At 39.4% G+C, this 24,702-nt stretch overlaps 1 protein-coding gene across 2 annotated transcripts in view; it reads left to right on the forward strand.

Moving 5' to 3' along the window:
* NEK7 (NIMA related kinase 7) overlaps window positions 1–24,146 on the forward strand; it is an 80,847-nt gene extending 56,701 nt beyond the window's left edge. For both annotated transcript variants that reach the window (XM_081946407.1, XM_081946408.1), the window contains exons 9-10: window positions 1,209–1,322; window positions 19,141–24,146. In XM_081946407.1, the coding sequence (XP_081802533.1) occupies window positions 1,209–1,322; window positions 19,141–19,251 (225 nt within the window). In that variant the 3' untranslated portion in view covers window positions 19,252–24,146. The remainder of the gene's footprint in view (window positions 1–1,208; window positions 1,323–19,140) is intronic.
* The last annotated feature ends 556 nt before the right edge of the window (window positions 24,147–24,702 follow it).

Below are 24,702 nucleotides of genomic sequence, written 5' to 3' on the forward strand. Positions count from 1 at the left end.
TGAAGGTCAGATGTTAGAAGTAAGGGACTCAAACCAATAGTGTAGAGAGAAAATAAGTATTTGCCTCCAATTAAAACTAGGATTTTTAAAAAATAAACCCAAGTCTCTGTATTTGAGTTTCTCTGCCACACCAGTTAAAACAGTGGTTCTCAACCTGTGGGTTGGGGGTCGAACGACCTTTTCACAGGGATCGCCTAAGAAAATCGGAACTATTAAATCTTTAGACTCTAAAGCGTGCTGTGTTGAATTCTCACGCGCACACATACCCAGGCACGCACACACCCACAAATACACATGCAAGCGCACATGCATGGAAGTAGGAGGAGAAACACAAATGTAAAAAAAAATAGGGAGTCTATATGTGGTGGTGGTGGTGGGGAGAAATCTCAGTTGCACTTCTGACCCTTTTAAAACGTTTGTGTAAATTGGAATGAGGTCAGATTTGGAGCTTCTCATTGCACACGGTTATTGGATTCCAAACCAATCAGAGCCGAGGGGTGGGGCTCTGACAGAACATGGATATAGCCTATGATTGGCTTAGAAAAGAGCTGAGGAAGGATAAAGCCGCACGAGGTGGAATTGAGCGCCGCTCTAAGCTGCAGCAAGAGAAAGTGTATGTAGTGGGGCGGGGGAAGAAGCCAAGTCTGTAGTCCCTGTTTGTACATGTCTCTTTCCTTTTGGGTGGGGCTGTGCATCTACAGGCGAGCAAGATGGGACTCTATACATTTACTGCACCAGTCACTGTTTTTCCTATTGGGAAGACACCTGGTTATTAATGCTACTCGGTTGCACGAGCGGGGCTTTTTACCCCTGGCTAAGTCCCTGGCAACCGCTGAACAATCATAGAAAAAACTTTTGATCCCTCTAATTATGAGTTCTTTGGACAAAGATATTTTTAAAATTATTATTACCGGTTTTGCTTGGGGATGTGGGCATTTTCATTTTTTACTGAGTTATAATTATGTTTTTTGTGATTAATCGCTATGCTTTAATTGTGTTCAATTTATAACAATAAAAATACATCCTGCATATCAGATATTTACATTACGATTCATAACAGTAGCAAAATTACATTATAGAGTAGCAACGAAAATAATTTTATGGTTGGGGGTCATCATAACTTGAGGAACTGTATTAAAGGCTCATGGCATTAGGAAGGTTGAGAACCACTGACTTAAAAGTATATCTTTTTTTATTACTCCACACAGATGGCTGCATTGCAAAGCCCCTTCTATGGTGACAAAATGAACTTGTATTCTTTATGTAAAAAGATAGAACAGTGTGATTATCCACCCCTTCCGTCAGACCACTACTCAGAAGAAGTAAGTAACTTCCTTTTTGGTGGGCTGTTTGAACTTGCTTTACTTTTTAAAAGCATCCTATTTCTCCTGGGATCTGGTATGCAGTTTTCCACAGCTGAGTTGTTCTTGCACGGCTCTCATTAATTTTAGTGTGAGAGGACTTGGTTTCTTCCTGGAAGCTGAACTTTCTTTTAAAAAAAATATTGTCTGCTGCTTAAATATGGCTGCAAATGTGAACCTTAAATGGGCCATGGCTTTGAAAGGCCCTTGTAATGTTCTACATAGTACTTTTTATATCTTCTACTTGTGCTTTCTTTATAATTGCAACTCTTTGCAAGGCATTAAAATTCAAGCTATAAGGGGAAAATTGCTTAAACTGAGTGCAGTTAACCCTGAAATCCTCTTTGCTTAGATTGGTTACACCACAGTGAATAACATGAATTTCTGATTTTCAGCGATATAGAATATCTTCTGAATGATATATCCTGTGGTGTTCTTATTTACCCTTTTGAAAACATTGTGAAAGAATGAAACTCTTCCCTCAGTTTACTGTGATCTAAGTGCCTACATGGATGTGATGAAAAAGTAGTTATGCTCTGTTCAGGAGTAATGACTAGAACTGTGCATAGTATTTGAGGGGGGTGCTTTATGAGCACCATTAAGTGCATTGTTGCAAGCAAAAATGCCTTGAAGCATTAAAGCAACTGTGTCATCTGAAAAGCTCAGCATGGCTGTTCCAAAAACTTACCTTGGTTGTCTCAGTGGGACAATGAACAAAGCAGTATGGCTGTGCACGCAGAGGCATGGGAAGACAATTGAAGATACTGACTGTTTTGAAATACATTGGCTGTTTAAAGGCTCTGCAAACCAACCTTTTGAAATGCCTTGTGTAACCCTAATAACAATTTTGCAATATGTGTGTTCTATGTTGTGTGTGCGCTTTTTGTAACCCACAAAAAGCACACATATGAAAAGACCTTGGAAACATTAATATCACAAAATGTATTCCAAATGCAAGGTGTATTTCCAATATGATATGCTTCTTCGTGGACTTATATATAGAGAAACCACCATAAACCTGTTTACTATTCTGTTTTTGGGAGGTTTTTGAGTGTGCATTCAGAGATGTACATAGAAATATCATAACATGCTGCAACAAAATGGGCACCAATGTATACTTTCCATTTCCTCTCAAGCAATTTTGGTTGTTTGGACAAAGGTGGCATTGAATGGAAATGCTTTCATTTTCTGTGATAATTTATGCAATACATATTTGTATATCCATACGTAACTGCAAAGGAGAGGAAAATATGCTTACATTATTTACAGATACTGTAATATGCTTATCCATCAGCATCCAGTGCCCTGGCTAGGAGCAGTTATGCTCCCAAAGGCATAGGATAAAAACTTAAGATACTTTACACACAGCGAAGAAAACTTAATATTTCTGCTAAGGATGGATATGTTAATGTCTCTTGTAACTAATACCAAGATGACATGTGTTTGTGTGACTCCTTTACCATGTATTGACATTTTTTTTAAAATTTAGAACACATAAAATAGCAGAAAAAATAAATTACACTGTATAGAAATGCATATAAAATCCTCATATTTTGTAAACAGTAAAAACTCACTGTCTTTATGGAATTGGGGAATAATATAATTCCAAACTCCCAAATCTTATTACTTTTAAAGATTTTATTTATTAATTAAAAACTGTGGTTCATTTAGTATGGGTCTCATTAAAATAATTGTATAATATTTGCACTTTTATTACATGGAGAATTTGACTATGAAATTTTCTGTGTATGCTTTTAAAGATGACTAGGAAGATGATGAAGTGGATCTGATGGTCTTTGCTGGCGTGTGCAGCATTGACTTAATGTAGCTTTTCCAATTAACTGGTTTTTTTTTCCAGTGGCCATTTTTAATTATGACAATTGTGCAGACTATAAATATGGCATTTCATATACGCAATTTCAGAACCGGAGGCCTAGAAATACAGTAGGGTGTGAACAATAATGCAAAATGATAGCAAGAATGTCAGGGGCCGTTCTTTGTTGTGTCATTCATGCTGTCTTCCTTTTTCCATGAAGCGCATGAATATTTCACGTACCTGCATCCTCATCCTCTATTCTTCTTGACTAATTTTCAGACTGTCTGAATTTGCATTTCACATGGTAGCTGATTAGGAGATGCCGCGTGCAGCAGTGAAGCCTCAGCAGGCGGTTGCCATGGTGACCTTCAGCAGGATTTTAATGATGATACCACTAGTGGTTCGTTGAAGTCGGCCTGCCTGGAGGGCTACTTCACTGCAGCTAAGTGTGAAGTTGGATATATAGATTCTCAGCCAAGGGGCAGATATCAAAGTCCAGGCCTGATGGAAGCCTTGGTATTCAGAAATGGAAATAATAATAATAACAATAATTATTATTATGTAGATAGGAGAAGGGGGATTTTAAAAATAACATGCTATACTTTCCCCTCATTCAGAAACAAGGACTTTATTTTCACAGCCTTTGTTTTAAAAACCTTTTTCTATACAATAACATTTGAAAGAAGGAAAGCCCGATCTATTACAGATATGGAAATAATTTCCTGACAAAGTGAAAGATTCAGTAATAGAAGATGTACTATTACTGTGAATAGTTCATTGTTCCAAAATTGTACTTAGAACAAAACTGTTTTTTTTAAATAAAGAGTATAGTTATGATCCCTGTTAACTGTACATTTTAATGTTCTATGTTTTGCACAGACTCTGTATTACAGAAGAAGATAAATGCTGTAATGTATCAACCACAGCATCCAAAAGACTTCTAAAAAACGTAGGCTAAACTTTCCTGTAGATTGAAAGTTGAACAGAAGAATTAAGGGATCACAGAACAAAGAAATATATACAAAGATGGGTTTTTGCATCAACCTCTGCCTATTTTTGACACAAGCCTTTTAGATAAAAAAATAATTTTTAAATCAAAATTTATTTTAATATACTTCCATTTTTGATAGGTAGTTACAGTGCAGATTTATTCCATTTGATAGTTTTCAGCATTTGAACCACTGTATAAGTTCGTTCCCAGCATTTAAATCAATTTAAACTTCCTAAGTGAGAATCTACTGGATAAAACTCCATTTTTGTTTCTTAGTCTCATGTAACACTCCTCATTTCACATGCCAACACAATATGATGTGATAATGCTACTTCTTTCCTTATCTGAAGCCCTTTCTGTGAATAGTTCCATCGCTTCCTTAGACCCTTAGGCTGACAACTGCATTTAATTTCCATTTTTCTTTTAATGTCTGAACAGTTAGAGTGCTTCTAATTGATGAAAAGGGAAGTCTCAGTATTCTGAAACTACCTAATTACTGTATTGGTTTCAAAGACTGCAATGTTGTTTTTCATTTTTTGTTGTTAAAAATACGTGATTGGAGGAGGAAGAAAGGAAATTGACAAACCAATGTTTTACAAATGTGTGTCCTGAGCAGTAATTTTATATATACGATTTGTGTCTCTATAATTCTAGTAAGCTCACTAACTCTATCTAAGGCGGGCTTTGACTGCAAATGAATAGATACCGTCCTAAAACTAGTATAGGGATATGTGCTAGATTTCAAGGTCAGCTCATTAATGAGAATTTGACTAGCAGAAAAATCTGACAGCCTTGTCTTTGGAACCTTTTTTAGTTTTACATTAATGATGATATAGAAATAAAAAGATGATAGTAAGTTTGATTCCCTAAAACTTCATATTTTTCCTTTATGCTTCTTAGGCTGTTACTATAAAGGCTCCTTACTCTGGTCTTCTTGTAGCATGTGTTTGCAACCTAGGTTATCTTCGTCCTTTTTCTGGGCATGCAGAAGTTAAAGCATGAATTCTAACTGCCCATTATTTTTATTTTCTATCCATGTTTATAGGTCATAGGTTAGACTTGGAATTAATTAAATATCCAACAAGTTGGGGACAGATCAAGTTGTAGAGATGTGTGTTGTCTTGAGATAGGGGATCCTTTTGGGAAATGGGCCACAAGATACATCTTCAGGGAGAGGAAGGGAAGTTCATAGAAAGGAAACATTTCTGTTTCTTTCAATTGTATTTACATTTATTTCACCTTCTTGCAAATGTGTAGTTGCCCATAAATGAAAAATCTTGGTCTGTGTTTTCATTGTTCCAGAATTCCCTCAATTAAGATCCATTGGTCAAGAATTATGGTATTATGATAGGTGAATAATATGCTTTCTCTCTATAAAAAGATCAATAAAATAAAATCTGGAGAATTGCTTTTTTGTGATATCATTTCCAACTCCAAAATGTCTGAACATATGTCAGTCAAAACTACATATATTTATAGCTCTTCCAGTTTTAAGTGGAATTAAGTACTATCAATTTTATTTTCAATCCCTTTTATTTTCAGTTCCTTTTTTAGTATATAGTGTCCCTCTTCAGCATTGGCCGAATGAACTAGAGTGCTCAATTTTCAAAACAAAATATTATACGCTATGAAATATGAATCAAATTGGAATATACTTAATGTGAATCTATATAAATATATAAAATAAGGTTCTTCAAGATATCTAATGCTTACTACAATTCCATCTTTTTATTAACTAAAATATTTAGATAATGAATCTTGTAATATTATGCAACTAAAGTATTAATAGTTAAATTAATTTTAACAGTAAGACAATTGGAAATTAAAATTCTAAGTTGGTGGGTTGGTACCTTTGAGTCAGTGTTCAACACTGGTGTCTGCCTAGACTATAATACTCTGCAGTTTTCTTGGCTGTCATAAATAAGTATATGTAGTCCCTACAGTATTTTTAAATAGACTGTGGAATAGAAATTGTGGAGGCAAAATATTTATTCAAATAAAGTAAGAAATGAGAGAGATATTTTTAAATAAGCCTCCAAAATAGTATGTCAATTAAAAAAAAAACTCTAATATAAAGTATGTTATAAAATATCTGTTGCAAAACATTCACTTTAAAACTATAATTTCACTTCAATTGTTCCATTTCAGTAAGGCTCCTTATATGTAAATCTGTCCAAATCTATTGATAGTATTTTTAAATTTTAAATACAGTTTATATAATCAGAGATATATTTTTAAGTACTTTCATACTGCCCCTGGATGCCATTAAAACTATAGCAAAAAAATCTGATTTTGACAAAGCAGTAACATCAGTAAGGCATCAGTTCAGAGTTATGCTGATTTCTAATATAAATAATAATGATAATAATAAATATTTATTTCTTAGCCGCACTCTCTCCCGAAGGACTCGGGGCGGCGTACAATAAAACATAGGAAATAAATATATAGACAAACATACATATAACAAAAATGTATACCAAGACATATACAAGGAGGAGGTGAGCTGATGAATAAAAACAATTAAAAACACAATGTTTAAAAACCCCTAAATAATTGAATACAATTAAAATACCCCAAATAAAAAACCCGTCAGGAGCTATATAGTTGGATCAAAGTTGAGCCAGGCCAGCTACTTGAAATAGGTGGGTCTTGAGCTTTACACGAAAGGAGCGGAGGTCAGAGGTATTCCTAATATCCGGGGGGAGGTCATTCCACAGGGCTGGGCCCGCCACAGAGAAGGCTCTACTCCTAGGCGCCGCCCCCCGGCACTGCCTGGTGGACGGCACCTGGAGGAGACCCTCTCTGTGCGAGCGGATTGGTCGCAGGGATGTATGGGGCAGAATACGATCCCGCAAGTAACTAGGTCCTGAGCCATGGAGCGCTTTGAAGATCGTTATCAAAACCTTGAAACGCACCCAATAGACCACAGGAAGCCAGTGCAGCTCGCGCAGGAACGGTGTCACATGGGAGTACCTAGTACTCCCCATAATTACCCGCGCGGCTGCGTTCTGGACCAACTGTAGCCTCCGGGTGCATTTCAAGGGAAGCCCCATGTAGTGAGCGTTACAGTAGTCCAAGCGAGACGTCACCAGCGCATGAGTGACCGTGCGTAAGGCGTCCCGGTCCAGTAGGGGGCGCAATTGGCGCACCAGGCGAACCTGGTGGAACGCCCCCTTTGCCACGGCTGTCACATGGTCATCCATGGACAGCCGGGCATCCAGGAGGACGCCCAAATTGCGCGCCCGTTCCACGGGGGCGAGTTGAATGCCCCCGATGGCCAATGATGGAATTAATTGGCTGAACCGGGGAGCCGGTACCCACAGCCACTCCGTCTTGGAGGGGTTGAGTTTGAGTCGGTTGTCATCCATCCAGACCCGTACGGCTTCCACACACCGGGACATCACTTCGACGGCCTCGTTGGGGTGGTTCGGGGTGGAAAAGTACAGCTGAGTATCATCAGCGTACAGATGATATCCCACCCCGAAACCACGGATGATCTCACCCAGCGGCTTCATATATGTGTTGAACAGGAGTGGCGAGAGGACCGACCCCTGTGGTACCCCACAAGTAAGGGGTTGTAGGGTCGACCTTGTCACGATGTTAAAAAGTTTGCTAGGCCTGAACTGCCTGAATTGACACTCAAGAGTTAAACTAAGAAAGCTTTATTGCGCAGGTCATAAAACAAAAAAGGGTTCTTATCTGAAAGTGATTTATTGCGCACGCGTTACACATTCCAAATTCCTCTCTTCTTTATTCGGCAGCCAACTTTGGCAAACGTAGCTTTCATGATCAAAATGTAACCAATTAGTTATTTCTGTTTTCATTTACTTTTATTATTTTATTATTAAAGTTTGTTTATTAATTAGAATATTTTCTTAAAGACTATTTCTTTTCTAAATATCTCAAAAGATATGCGGAAGGGAATCAGCCACGGTCCATCGATCTCCAACAGGGTGTTTTTTCCCCTGACAACTTGGTAGCAGAGGATGGTTTTGATGATACCAGCTGAGATGGCTACAATTTATGCCTGTATTTTCTCTTCGTGCTATCTTAAGATAACCGACTAAGCCTAATTAGCAATGTCGGAGAAAAAGAAAAAAAAGAAAAAGAAAGACGGGGCGAGCACAGATGGATCAGCTTCCTCTGACAAGGAGGCTCCCTCGGACACAGAGAAGCAAGATCAAAACGTGCTTCAGGAACAACAAATTCCTTCAGGTGTCGAGCCAAATATGGGAGAAGGAGCCACAGGACGCGACATCCACGAAACGAGGTCAGTGGTTCCTCCTTCTAAAATATCTCCAGGAGATTATGAATTTTTGGGGGCCAAGCCAAAACTTCCCACTCTGCCAGAGCCACTCCATTCCCAGACCCTCGCAGATTATCAAACGATTGATGAATGGCAACTGCCGGCACAAAAAAAATCCTCCCACGCAGAAAGCAGATTTTATGAAATCTCCCCAGATGAGCAAGAAATGCAAAGCTATCTAGATCAAATAGAACTGTTTGAAAAATATGCTAGGGAGGCGAGAGTGTGTTTTGAAGAGATAAGGCGAAGTAAAAGAAGCTCCCCCACTCCCAAAATGTCTGAGGACGCCATCTTGTCTTCTTCAAAACAACAGCCTAAGACACACCCCACAGAGTTCATTGGTCAATTAGAACAAAGAGACATGTACACGTCACCGAGGTCACGTGGTCCCTTTGAGTCAACTGAACTTCCGCATACGTATAGAAAGGAGAGGCAGCCAAAAAGTGAAGCTGCACTGCCATCTGCTGGCGGAGAAAAATTATTACAGCAAAAGATTAAGCAATTGGACCAGATTTTTACAGATCTGTCTATGAGTTTTACAGAAGCCCAAACTTTGCCCCCAAAGGTTAAGTCTTCAACACCCCCTGGCGGTGCGGAATTCTCCCTAGATGGAAAAAGGCAAAGCCAAAGGCGAATTCGAGGAAGCCAATTTGATGTTGCCACGCAAAGGCCAATGATGCAACCCCAGCATCCCCTGGTTCAACAACCAGCTTTGCAACCAGAGCAACAAATTGTTCCTCAGCAGGTATTCACAGTCACCCCCTTGACTGGTGAGTCCAAATTAAAGGAGTCAGGAGAGAATTATAAAGCCTGGGTCAGTGAAATTGCGCTCTTGCTTCGAAGAGAAGGCACACATTCCATGGTTTTTGATCCTCCCCGTCAACCCTGGACACCTGCAATAAGAGACCTCGAAAACAGAGCAATCACGACTTTACTCATGTCAATGGAAATTGAGATCCAAGGTATCTTTCCACCTGATGCAACTGCCCAAGAAATATGGGCTATTTTGGAAGATTGCTACAGGCCCGTTTCAATTGAATCTTCATGTTTGCTCATGTCTGAGTTCCATGGTTCGAAGTTGAAACCTGGTGAACGAATTGGTGGACATTTGACCAAACTGAAAAGAATGAGAAGTGAATTGAGACAAAATGGCCATGTAATCGATGATATCCAAATGATTAGCATCATCATTAACTCATTGAATTATGAATGGAAAGATGCTGTTGCAAAGATTAACTACGTGCCTATTGCTCAACGCACAGTTAACCACGTTTGCAGACTTTTAGTGGAAGACGAAGCTATCAGGTTAGCTACCCCACATCTGCAACGACCTCCAACGTCAAAGGCTCCAGCCAGACGTCCCTTCCGAGGAAGAGGCTACGCTCCAAGGATGCCAAAGTGCTACACCTGCAACCGTGTGGGACATGACACCCGGGATTGTCCCCAACGAGTTCCAGCTCCCGCCACGTACCAGCCCAGAGGAACAGATTCCAGAGGCAGAGGTAGAGGCGGAAGACAAGGTCGTCGTGGTCCAAGGCGTGATCCACAAGCTCCGCTTGCAACATTGGCCATAACCAACGTTCCACAACCTGATCCAAAGTTCGACAGACGTCTTTTGTGGACTTTAGATAGTGGAGCAGCTGTGCACGTTACCCACAGAAGGGAACTTTTCACAGAGATGGGCGAACCAGAGCCCGAGTATCGAGAACTGTATTCCTTCACCAACCACACTTGCAAGGTCATGGGAAAAGGAACTGTTTACATTGAAGAACTCGATACACACATCCCTGATGTTTATTACATACCTTCAGCAACCAGTAACTTGCTTAGTCAAAGTCACTTGCCTAGAGAGTTAAAGTTCCAGGTTCACCACCTCGAAAAAGCAAGTTACTTAGTTAAAGATGGTGATATTGTTGCTGAAACCATGCTGATTGGTGGTGTTTATTACTTAAAGCCAAAGCCTAAAGGGCAATCACAGGCAAGTATGCAAACTCCAAAAAGGCACAACGCAGACCCAGAGAGAGTTGTCCCAGAGAGAGAAAGCGTTACTGTGCCAAAGGCTCCTAAAGCCAACAAACAAAGAAAACAGAAACAGATTGCTCAGAGTAAGCCTGAGGGTCCTCATGAAACTGTTAATGTTGAGAATTCACTAACTGGTAAACCTTTGCATTCCAGGTGTATTCACAAGTGGCACAGAAGATTGGGGCATGCCAGTTTCCGTGTTCTTAGAAAGATGCCGGAGTTCGCAAAAGGTTTGGATCTAAAGGGGTGTAAGGTGTTTTTGGATTGTGCGGTTTGCAAAAAGGCTAAATCCAAGGCAGCTGCAATTCCCAAACACGCTACATGCCGGTCAACACGCATTTTTGATTTGGTACACACTGACATAGTGGGTCCTTTCCCACCAACACTTGGTGGCAGAAAGTATTTTTTAACAATTGTAGATAATCATTCTAGATATGGATTTGTATATCCTATGAGAGAGAAATCTGAGACCTTTCAGATCTTTAAAGACTTTGCAGCGTTTGTTTCTACACAATACCAAGTTCGCATCGCCAGAATCCAGAGTGACCGTGGTGCAGAATTCATGTCTCAGCGTTTCCAGGACTGGATGCGTAAGAATGGAATTCTTCATCAGACATCTGCTCCATATACACCGGCTCATAATGGAGTCGTAGAAAGAAGACAAGGGGTTCTACAAACCATGATGCGTTGTCTTCTAGAAGATGCCAATCTCAGTAACGCATACTGGGGTGAAGCAATCAAATATGCAAATTACATTGTCAACCGTACTTGGAGCAGTGTAATCAATCAAACTCCTTTCTACATGCTGTATGGCTACAAGCCTGATCTCAAGAACCTCCATATTTTTGGTTCATATGCTATGGTGAACACTCCCTTAAGTCAAAGAAGAAAGGGAGGTACAGTAGCAAAGAGACTGAGATTTATGGGTATTGATGATAATTCAAAATGGTACAAATTCATTGATACTAAACATGTGATTGTCATTTCACAATCTGCTAATTTTGAGGAAGACATTGACTGGTCCAGGATTCATTCCAATGATCCTGAAGTTTATTTTCCTAGAGATGGTGTTCCAGATGCCACGCAGCCTGATGATAATTCGCAGGCAGATATTCCTTCTACCAGTTCTTCACAACCTGATGTTCCGTCTTCGCAACCCGCGGATGCTGATGCTAGCGACGAACATGAGGACGAGGATGATGATGATGATGAAGAAGAAGACTGGTCTGTTGTTCCTAGACGCTCCAAGAGGGCCACAAAAGGAATCCCTCCACAACGTTATTCATGGCAACTGACAAAATCACCATTACCTTTGATTTGCAACGTTACTCTTCCTCCAGAGACATTCACACAAATCAAACAGCTTCCTGATTCAGAACAAGACAAATGGTATGATGCAATGCAGGATGAAATGGACAGTTTGAAGAAACTTAATGTATTCACACCTGCAAAACCTCCAGCAAACAAGAAAGTCATTGGCACCCGATGGGTCTACAGAATCAAGAAGAAACCAAATGGTGAGTCTTTATACAAAGCCAGACTGGTAGCTCAGGGTTTCGCTCAACGTTATCCTGAGGACTACACAAACACTTACTCACCAACAGTCAGAACTGAAAGTGTAAAAATTGCTTTAACCACTGCAACTATTCTTGGTTTAGAAGTTTTCCAATTTGATGTGGACACAGCTTATCTACATGCAGACCTAGATGAAGAGATCTACGTGAGAAGCCCTCCAGGATTCCGAAAGCAAGAAGGGGATACCTGGTTCCTGAACAAAAGTCTTTATGGTCTGAAACAGTCAGGTTTAATGTGGTATTTATGTCTTACTGACAAACTAAATTCAATGGGCTTTATTAAGTCCGAAACTGATGAATGCGTGTTCACAAAAAGATCTAACAATGCATATGAGATAATTCTTGTTTATGTTGATGATATTGTTTATATTGGTCCAAATAAGAAAATGAGTGAGATTTTTGCTAAAAGTTTGCAGAGATACTTCACACTAAAATCTTTAGGACACATTAGCACTTATTTAGGTGTTCAAATTGAAAAGACACAGAAGGGGTTTAGTCTTTCACAAGAAGAGAAAATTGACCACATTCTACATCATTGCAACATGAAAGATGCTAGCACAACAAAGACACCCATGCAAACAGATTTTCACAACTTAACACATGAACCAAGTCCTGAGTTCGAGGATCAAACACTCTATCGTTCAGTCATTGGTTCACTATTATACATTAGTAGTTGGACCAGACCTGACATCGCACTTAGTGTTAATCTTTTATCACGACACGTAGGTAAGGCAACACAATTTCATTGGTCATGCATTAAGAAGTTGTTGAAATACCTGAAACACACTAAGCACATGAAGTTATTGCTAGAACCAACACACACTGATCAACCAAAGCTGATTTGTTTTGCCGATTCCGACTGGGCGAGCGACAAGAAGTCACGCAAAAGCACTTCTGGTTACATGATGTTCCTAAATGGTTGTCCTGTTTACTGGCAAGTGAGAAAACAGAGTTTTGTTTCATGTTCATCTACTGAAGCTGAATATGCTTGTGTTTCAGATGCTTGTAATTCTCTAACGTGGTTTGATGCTTTGATCACAGATATCTGGACACGTCCGATTCGACCAATCACCGTGATGGAAGATAATGTATCTGTTGTCTATATTTCTGAGTCACATTTCACAGGTTCTAGGTCCAGACACATTGACATTCGTTATCAAAACACAAAGCAATTAGTTAAGCAAGGTTTTGTTAAATTGCAATATGTTTCTACACATGATCAGATCGCAGACATGCTTAACAAACCACTTGCCGCAAATCAACACGAGTATCTGCGAAAGAAGATGTGCCTTAATTGATGATTTGATGACGTCAGCCCAGACTAGCAAAAGAAGGGGTGTCACGATGTTAAAAAGTTTGCTAGGCCTGAACTGCCTGAATTGACACTCAAGTGTTAAACTAAGAAAGCTTTATTGCGCAGGTCATAAAACAAAAAAGGGTTCTTATCTGAAAGTGATTTATTGCGCACGCGTTACACATTCCAAATTCCTCTCTTCTTTGTTCGGCAGCCAACTTTGGCAAACGTAGCTTTCATGATCAAAATGTAACCAATTAGTTATTTCTGTTTTCATTTACTTTTATTATTTTATTATTAAAGTTTGTTTATTAATTAGAATATTTTCTTAAAGACTATTTCTTTTCTAAATATCTCAAAAGATATGTGGAAGGGAATCAGCCACGGTCCATCGATCTCCAACAGGGTGTTTTTTCCCCTGACAGACCTCTCCTCCCCTGCCAACACACGCTGCGTCCGGCCAGAAAGGTAGGAGCCGAACCACCGCAAAACGGTGCCTCGGACCCCCCAACCCCTCCAGCCGGCGCAGCAGGATACCATGGTCGATGGTATCAAAAGCCGCCGAGAGGTCTAATAGGACCAGGATAGAGGAGCAACCTCTATCTCTGGCCCTCCAGAGATCATCCACCAACGCGACCAAGGCCGTCTCCGTGCTGTGACCGGGGCGGAAGCCGAACTGGCGCGGGTCTAGATAATCATTTTCCTCCAGATGTCGTGGAAACTGGTAAGCCACCACACTCTCTACAACCTTCGCCAAAAAGGGAAGGTTGGAGACAGGACGATAATTGGCCAGCTCCAGAGGGTCCAGGGAAGGCTTCTTGAGCAAGGGTCTCACCACCGCCTCTTTCAAGGCGGCCGGGAGAGACCCCTCGCTCAACGAAGCGTTCACTAGGCCCAGGAGCCAGTCTCGTGTAACCTCCCAGGATGCCAGTACAAGCCAGGAGGGGCACGGGTCCAATAAACATGTGGTGGGTTGCAGTCGTCCACGCATTCTGTCCAAATCCTCGATGGCAACCAAGTCAAACTCCTCCCAGGTCGATTCCTCAAGACTCGCCACGGACGTCTCCATTGAACCACTGACAGGGACCCAATCCTTCCGGATTTGAGCGATTTTATCCTGCAGATATTTCCCAAATTCCTCTGCTCTGCCCTGTAGAGGGGCCTCCCGCGGCCTCTGAAACAAGAGGGAGCGGGACACCCGAAACAGGGCGGCAGGGCGGTTCTCTGCGGATGCAATGAGAGTGGCACAATATTGGCGTTTGGCCACTCTCAATGCCACAAGGTACGTCCTTAAATGGGCTCGTGCCTGTGTTCGATCAAATTGGGAACGGGAGGATCTCCAACGACTCTCTAGGCGTCTCTTGCGGCATTTCATCACCCTTAGATCCTTGGTAAACCAAGGGGCCAGGGTGGATCGTTGCCGCCGGAGAGGCCGCAAAGGCGCCACCCGGTTCAAGGCCCCGGTAGTCGCATTATTCCACGCGACCACCAGGTCCTCTACCCGGGGGCGGGTCAAGGTTACAGGTGGTGGCCCAAGCTCCGTCTGGAACCTATCCGGTTCCATCAGGCGCCTGGGGCGGAACCATCTAATGCTTTCCGGTTCCGCCTCCCCGCAACAGGAGGTAGCACCAGGGAAGTCAAGACGAAGGAGTGAGTGATCTGACCATGACAGGGGAGTGATGGTTAAATCCCCTCCTCCCAGATCACTCAACCACTGGCCAGAGACAAAAACAAGGTCCAGGGTGTGACCTCCCTCATGTGTCGGGCCCTGAATCAATTGAGTCAGGTCCATGGCTGTCATGGAAGCCATGAACTCCCGAACCCCCTCTGATGCTTCTCCCATCGATGGTAGGTTAAAATCCCCCATCACTAAAAGTTTGGGGGTCTCAACCGCCACCGATGCGATCAGCTCGAGGAGTTCAGGCAGGGCCGCTGATGTATAGCGAGGAGCCAGGTATACTATCAGCAGGCCCAACTGTCTCCCAGGGCCCCATTTCACAACAAGGGATTCACATCCGGACGTCTGTGGCACAGTAGACTCCCTCGGCTCTAAATCCTCCCGAATAATTGCTGCCACCCCACCCCTTCCCTGGGCCCTAGGCTGGTGAAATGCTCGGTAGCCTGGTGGGCACATTTCCACGAGGGGTAAACCTCCCTCGTGGCCCAACCAGGTCTCTGTTATTCCCGCGAGGTCCGGCTCCCCCTCGGCAATTAGGTCGTGAATGAGGGGGGCCTTATTAACAACGGACCTCGCATTGCATAACAACAGCCTCAGGCCCTGGGTCTGCAACTCCTGACCACCTAGAACGCGGGGGTTGGTACAAGCGACCGGGTGTAACCAGCACCCACAGTCTCCCAACCGACTGCGTGTTCTTCTGTCCTCACATTTGCCCCTCCCTACGACCGTTGGAATCAAAGAGCCCTGTATAGGAACGGTATCCTCCCCCTCCTCCTCCCTTCCACTCCTTCCGCTCGCGACCACACCTAAAGACCTCCAAACCATCACTGTGTGATTCAGACTAGTTAAACCAAGGTATCACCAACAAATTATGCCTCTTTCCTGCATGTGTCAAGCCAGAAATCCTACTTCCTAACAGCACTCACTAAAAGTTTCAAACAAATTCCACAGCAAAGGGCAATGAAGCCATGTGGGAATTAGAAAAGTTCAGTTGGGCTTTTTTGGAAAAGTAAAAAATGTATAACCTTAGGATTTTCGTTAAAAATTTAATATTCAGGAAAAGAAATGACAGGACTTAGATATATTTACTGCTTTCGTGCACAGGGCTGATACTCCAAACTGTCCACCCTTTCTGAGAGGCTCCTGTCAACTCTTCCAGTATATGTGGGTTTTCCCATATCTTTCACTTGACAGTGCTTCTAGTACATAACACCTTTCATTATGCTTTAATCACTATTTTATAGTGAGTAATACATTGAGAACCCCTCCTGCATCCTCACCAGAATGAGCATGCATGTTTGCTTGTTTTATTTGGTACTTTAACTGGAGACTCTCCATATCTTGTTGGCTGGTGTCATGGCCGGAGTACTTTAGTCCTCCTTTGTGATCTTGGGGACATTTTCTCACTCTGCATCCCCTTCTCTCTCTCTCTCTTGGAGACTGATAAACCTGTTAATGCCAAAAAGAAAGTTGTCACTCCAACAGGTTAAGCTTCAGGCAAAATACTGTCACTGAGCAAAGTTCGCAGAACAGGTTAAGGGAAATAAGTAGCCACCCTGACTTCTCTAACTCAGCCCAATTCAAATTACCGTTTTTGAAGTCAGCCAGATACAAATGATGCCATTAGCTCCATGTTAATAGAATACCTTCTTAGCGGTGTAGGCTTATAGGCGGTGTAGTACTGGAAAGTACTTGTAACTGCCCAGTACGTGTTACTTGCTACTGGCAACAAGTCATAGTCTTTCAATATGTCTTCTTATCAAGGTCATAATGAGTTCAAAGAGTACATTGCAAATGATCATATTCTGACAAGTTTTCAGAGATATTACTTAGAAAGATTGAAATCAAATCTACTGGCACTTCTTCCCAATCACAGCTATTAAAATGCCTGATATCTGCCTCATTCTAGTTCAATTTTAAAGAAACCCATCAGCCTTTTGTTTTCAAATCCAGGATCAATATTCAGAACAGAAACAAAATTGGATTATATCATTTCTCTTCTCTGCCTTCTGTTTCAGTTAATCAGCACAGATCATATTTTGATCAGAATACAGTATTAAGAATATGTGTCTGCATACACATTCCTTCCCTTCAATTTTAACTGAAAGTTTGACTACAGTACAGGAGATATGACATAGAGTGCAAGCATCTTCATTAGATTTAATTAAAGTAATAACGTTTGCTTTAATTATATATTTTCTCTCTTGCGTGCATTCACATTCTTCTTAGATATGGATGCTTGAGGAGGTCCACAGTATATATCCTGTTTCTTTAAACAAAGTCCTATGGAAATGCAGAAAGCATAACTGGATTGCTGGAGCTAGCTGAACTAATTAAGGGAGTCACATTTTTCTGTAACAACCTAAGCAATAAGTTGTTCCCTTTGCTTGCTTGACTTTGAGAAGTAAATGAAAAGCAGACATTTATGTTAGGCATGTTAGACTTTCAGAAATATATCCTATCTTTGCAGTGCTTGAAGAGTTACTGCTAAGAACTTTGTGGACCCGTTTAATAGGAATGGTGTTGTGCTATGCATATTTGTTCTTGATGCACTGGCAACAGTTGTTCATGCCCTTGTCACTTTTCATGCTTGGAACTACTGTAATTTAATCTACATAGAGTTGTAATCGAAAGCCACTCAAAAGCTGCAGCTGCACAGTGCAGTTGTCTTTGTGTTAATGGGTAAAATGCCTTTAAGTCTGGATAATATCTTGATTCTGGAAATACATTGGTTGCAATTTGTTTTCCAGGTACAAGTCAAAGGAATTGGGCAGCATTTGAAATGATGACATTGGTTATTGTTTGTAAACTGTACAGGTCTTGGGTCCTAGGTAAATGAGCTGCAGTGGCGCAGTGGTTAGAAGGCAGTACTGCAGAATACTACTTCTACATCACTGGCTGCCAGCAGTTTGGCAGTTCGGATCTCACCAGGCTCAAGATTGACTCAGCCTTCCATCCTTTCGAGGTATAGACTGGCTGGGCTGGTATGCTGCTGTATTTACTCTCTGAAAGATACAGGGTGGGTACCAGAAGCGAATGGCTTCCCAGCTCTGAAATCAGCCTAAAATTAGGATCACTGTCTTCTATTGATATTCAATAATATTATTAAATGCTCCTGGGCTATTTGGTAATTTATTGATGTTGCTGAATAGATTGTTTTATTATTAGATTAAAATATAAATATTTTACTAACATCATTATATTGTACCCTCCTATGGTCTAGGATTGCAGTAGCCTGGAGATCCTAGCAGATGAACAATTAGAAGAATGAATGCTCCTAGTTCTATATAATTTGTTTTAACAATGCTATCTCTTAAAGTTGTTTTTAATTTACCGAATATGTTTTCTAATTACAAATCGCATATTTTCATTGCTTCTTTATTATACTGAAAACAGAAAAGGTGGGAAGAGTCTATTTTGTGGAAATATTTTGTACTAATTCTGCATATCTAAAATAAAACTCAAGATTAGATACTATCATCACATATTAGACCAAAGAGCTAACAGTGTTGTGTTGATTTCTGTGGTTTGGGGTAAATAGATTTGTAACCTAAAGTACTCATGATGTTCATCTAAAATCATAGGTGTTTTCCTTTTTGCTTAGCAAGTCTCAGAAACCATGACAATTTTCCCATTCCATGTAGCCATTCCCCAGCTCTTTGCAGTGTCATTGAAAAGAGAACTCAGTTTATATTTCCATGATAGTTTGGAACAATTTTAGGATTAGTGAAAATTCCATCATGGAAACATCATTAAGCACCCTGCTATTCATTGTGGCCCTTGTACAAATTTTGTACTCAGATATTTAATACTATTAAATACAGGCTGGAGTCCTGCAAAACTATTGTTAATACTACTGTGACTATGTAGAGAATTCTATAAAAGAAAATGCAGTGATTTAAACAATACTGTTTTTATAAGAAAGCATATTTTTAAAAATTACTCCCTTGCTTTTTCTTTTTTTTTGCTTTTCCACCATTTAGAACTTGCATTGAACTTGTAGTAGAAAAGGATTCTCATAATTTTGCCTGCAGGAGTATTTTTCTTTTCTTTTTAATTCTTTGTTCTTTATATGCTTTTTTTTCTTTTTTTTTCTAGCTCCGGCAATTAGTTAACATCTGCATCAACCCAGATCCAGAGAAACGACCAGATATAACCTATGTTTATGACGTAGCAAAACGCATGCACGCCCACACAGCTACCAGCTAAGAGATTTCCCCCATAGGAGGAACAAAAACAAGTTGTGAACATTTAACCATTGATATGCTTTCTCCCCAATTTTTTTTTATTGTCTATTGCTTTAAATTTACTCATGTGTCAAAGTTATATTAACACCTTTGTTACATAATTTATAAGTAAAGGCTACTTTTAAAATTTTAAGTATAAGATTTTAAACATAGGTAAATTGTTGTTACAACTTAGAGTAATTGCACGTCAATCATATAATATACAATTATTGAATAAAGGGGAAACATTTTTATATAGTTTTAACTTTTGTCTAACGTGTCTGAGTTGCAAGTTTTCTTAGGAAGATAACTGTTTAATTCCTCTGAGCAAAATGGATATGAATATGATGAAAGCATAACTACTGAATTTATTATTCATTAGTAAATTTATTGCTGGTTTTCTTTCTACCCCTCTCCCAGGAATTTTTTAAAAATATTTTTTTTAAAAAATGATGTATAGTTTTGCTTGACAAAAATGTGTATTTATTTGACATTGAGCTTTAAGGCAGTTTTTGAATGTGAAAATGTGGCTTTTTCAACTGGGGTTTTTTTTGGCGGCATATTGTTCCACACTGGGAAACAAAGAAGAAGAAATCTGGTCAAATTGTTTGTTATCTAGTCTTATACTATATTATAACCCTAATTCCTAATTTTGATTTCAAGAACTGAGAGAATTTGTACAATGTCTAGGAGTTAGAATTGGACATCAGGTTAGAAGGGATGTTGAGGATTATCTGGTCCAGTTCGCTGCTTCATTTGTACCACAGGTTCTCTCTGCTATCTCACTAACAGATGGCTTAAATCAGGGGTGTCAAACTGGCAGCCCATAAGGCTGGATGTGTCATGCACAGGCCACCTGGCTCCTCCAAGGCAAAAAAAGTTGAGATATGTCACATGACACGATTGAGTTTGACACCCATAGCTTACATAGAAAGGAACATAACAACTCAAAAATCAGCTTGTTCCATTGCCTTAAGGTTCAAGCTTGTAGCTATAGTGTAATCATTCTCCAAATCTGTGGCTACTAAGGGTAAGCTCCAGTTATAAATTAGTTTTCGTGTCAGTATTATATTGCTTAACACATAAAAATTAGTGGACTAGTAGATTAATTAACTTTGAGCTGGATGGTTATGTATGTTAATTGCATTGGCAGAGATGACTCCAAGAACCTAAGAGATTGGGGTTTAAAAGAAAATTGCTTTGAAGAACAGTATTTTCTACAACATGTACCCATTGGATCTTGGATGAACCAAGGCCACTTCCTGAGCTATGCAATGTAGTTTCTTCATAGCAACATCCAGCCACTGCTGAAATAATACAAAGCTGTCCTCATTACTATTACTTTGGCACTCTGATGCTTGGATGACTATAGAAAATATTACAGAAGTTACATAAGTAGTTATGTGTAGGAAAATAATCCCAAGATATTTGAAATGTGAGGGACACTTAAAATAAATGACTGTCATTTGGAAGTTCCTTCAAATTGTTTACATAGAGTAATGTCTCCATATGCTGTGATTCATAATATGTTTCCCTGAAAATAGGACAGGGTCTTATTTTCTTTTGACCCCTGAAATAAGCGCTTGGGGAGGTCTTATTATTTTTGAAGTGCAGGAGGTGGTGAGCATGATCACCTCATGGCTGCTGCTGTGTTGCAATATTTTCTGGAAGGGCTTATTTTCAGGGGAGGGCTTATTTTAGTGCATGCGCTCAAAACCCCAATTGGGCTTATTATCCGGGGATGTCTTAGTTCGGGGAAACAGCGTAATGCTGAATGGAGGCCATTGTGTATGTTTGTTTATGTAATTAACCTACATATGAGTAGAGCCTACTAATGATAAATTATGGTTAAATTATGACTGTAGTTAAGACTCATGGCAATAGATAATAATCCACTGCTGGGCAGGGTTTGATATGAATTATCTATTACAGATCTGCTTTGAAAATCCTTTATTAATTTAAAAGACAATAATGGCTGGAATTTTTTAAAAAAATGTTTTAAATTGGTGGAGTTTTTATTAGCCTTTAGAATGACCTGAAATGAAATAGATCAATAAAGCAATAAATATTATGCTATCATGAAAGAATATTAATTTATAACTGCAAGAAATTATGTAGATAAAGGTCTGATTGTTTAAAATGTTGAAGTTCATAAACAAGGCTTCCCTAAGATAGTGTCTCCCAGTTGTTACACTGCAGATCTCAAAATCTGCAGCTAATTGCAGACTTTTTGAAATTAAAGGAATATATAAAGTTGAAATCCATAATATCATAAGAAAAGGTAATGAAAAAGGAAACTTTTCAATCTTTCTTTGTGAATATTAATCTTAACAGATCAGTACCAATTTATCATTTCAGTCACATACATGGCTATAAAATTATGTGTCATTTCATGATTACAGCCAGCCTTAGTCTGTCCCTCTTTGCAATGAACTAGGTAAAACATAAGAGACATGCCCAGCTGTCTCTTAAATGTGTAGCAGTACTGTCCATTTCCTGTTGTTCTATTCTAGCTAGATAACTGATTTTTTAAGAAAGATGATTTTTTATACAAGATTAGTGGGAATAATGAGGTCTGATGGCCACTAATTGGACAGGTATGAAACACATGCATCAGTTTATGTTAATGTGATTTTAAATTCTACGTCCAGTAATATTTGGCATATATTTAAAACTTTAGTACAACATCTATTCATAGAACCCATGAGGGAGAAACTTGAAATTTTGCTTTTCCCTTAGCACATGTTTGACTTCGTAGGAAAATTCATAAAAAATGAAAAATGCTACTGTCTGTAAGATTCTTTCCTCTTTTTTTTCTAGGGATAAAACTAACATAATATTTGTTAAAACATTGAATAAAATAATATCCTAGTCCCTTGTTCCCACCACAACATTCATGCTTTCCTATGCAAAAATACTTCCAAGTTCTGTATTTTTTTTCTCCACTGAAGAGAAGAAGCTGTATCATTTAAAATACCGTAATCTTCATGTGGCCTTCTGTCATGCATATTTGAAAAAGAGGTTTACTGAATTCACTCCAAGTATGTATCACTATGTATGTGTGCATGACTATCTTACACAAAATACTTTGGACAGTTGTTTCTAACAATAAATGTTGGGAATAATCATGACATTAATTCCAATGTAAACCAAAGACATATTTGTAAAACTATCTGATATTGATAAAAATATGTGGATTAAGTATGTAAATTAATTACATAAGTATGAAAAAGTTAACATATACTCATATACTGTATCTGCTGTTAGCATCAGACATAGCGGATTTTAAGCTTTGTTAAAAAGAACAAGCTTGCTCAAATCCCACTACATACCAGCAAAACCAAGATCAGGATAATCCTTAAATTATCCTTAAATTGTGATCAGGATAATTCTTTCTCCTCCCTAGTACTATCCCTTTCTCAAGAATCAGGTCACTGTGTGTTGACACAAAAATTTCATTCATGCATTGCAATAAATAGTGAAGTTCCTTCCAGAACATTGATACTGAGAAGAGTTCTCCAAATGTGGGACTACAACTCCCATTGTACATAGTTAGCATAGTTACCGTATTTTTGGAGTATAAGACGCACCTTTTTTCATCAAAAAAGAGGCTGAAAATCTGGGTGCGTCTTATACATCGAATACAGCATTTTTTTGCCTCCTGAAGTCCTTCCTCCGTCAGCAAAATGGCCGTGCAAACCCTTATGGAGGCTTTCAGAGAGCTCCTGGGAGCTGGGGAGACAGAAATGAGCAAAAAATGGGCCGTTTTTGCCCCCAGCCCCCAGCAACACTATAAGCCTCTATAAGGATATGCGTGCAATTTGTTTGACAAAAAACAAGCCTGTTTTTGCAAAAAAACAGGCCGTTTTTTTCTCTTTTTTAGCTCCTCAGCCCCCCCCCCCAGGAGCACTCTACAAGCGCCCCAAGGCTATTCATGCCATGAAAAACGGGCCGTTTTGGGCAGGTTTGCAGAGTGAAAAAACTCCCCCTCCTTTCGGAAAGCTCTTTAGTTAGAGTGATTGCTGAGAATTACATTGATCAAGTGCTGTGCCAGCAGAAACAAAGACTTAGGTGCTGCAGATGGTCAGTGATTTCCTTCTCCAGCACATGGAATATAAAATACATTTCTTAATATCTTGATTTGACTAGCAGGGTAGGTGTTGGGTGTGTGTGTATGGCAACCACCTGTTTGATCTCACCCAAATAAAGGAAAGTGGTAATGTGCATAAGAGTCCAAAAAAAAAAAACTCAAGTTACTGACAGTATAAGATAGGAGGATGGCAGCTGGGCCATTTCTGCCTCTGAACATTCATTTTAGGCAGATCTAGTTCTAGTTCAAGACCAACAAGGCTCTCTATCAAGACTCAGGAAAAAAAATTAATTTTGGGTTGCATATATTTGGAAATTACGAGGAGCAGCAAAGAGTATGTTTCTGTATTGTTCAGCTATTGTCTGTGGATTTTTAGAGCGGAAATTAGGTAGTCCAACTCTGTCCACACTAAACTGTTTTACATACTTAGCAATTGCTAGGTAACAAATGCCTTAATTTTTCTTCTGCACTATAAGAAAATACATATATTTTTAGATTTCATGTATGGGTACTGTTAATACGTTTGCTGTATTTATTTTAACCATGCTCTTTGCTTCTTTGAAATAAAACTATTCTATATACTAAACAAAACTGAATGTAATATGCATAGTTTTATATTCAGTAATATTGTAATATTTCTGGCTTTATGAATATTTGTGTTGTGTTTGATTTCTAAATATACTCTTGCACAATGATTGTACTCAGTGTTCAGAATTTTATGTTGTACAATATCTTATATAAAGAACACATACATAAAATATATGGTAAAATAAACTCACCTAAATTTATTTTCTGTTGAATCTGCCTATTTATTAGAATGTTGATGTGATGAAGATGTGAAAATTTAGCATTTTTATTTGCAGTTTATAGATAATAGGTTATGTTCTCCTAAGGTTCACCCTTAACCAGAATGTAATATACCAACCCCTTGCATGTTTAAATTTCTGTTTCTATAATAATAAGAGTTACTAAACATCTCTCTAGCACAAGAAAACGTTTTTTGCGTGTGGTTCTGTACACTGAAAAATACATATAGTAAAACAGGAAAGCAAAGGCTGCCTTATGCATCATGCAGGTGAAACTCAAAAAATTAGACTATCATTTATTTCAGTAATGCAATTAAAAGGTGAAACTAATATATGAGATAGACTCATTACATGCAAAGCAAGATAGTTCAAGCCGTGATTTGTCATAATTGTGATGATTATGGTTTACAGCTAATGAAAACCCCAAATCCACAATCTCAGAAAATTAGAATATTACATGCAATCAATAAAACAAGGATTGTACATAGAACAATATCGGCCCTCTGAAAAGTATAAGCATGCATATGTACTCAGTACT

The sequence above is a fragment of the Natrix helvetica genome (assembly GCF_964273705.1).
Source record: "Natrix helvetica genome assembly, chromosome: 3".
In the NCBI taxonomy this organism is placed as follows: domain Eukaryota; kingdom Metazoa; phylum Chordata; class Lepidosauria; order Squamata; family Natricidae; genus Natrix; species Natrix helvetica.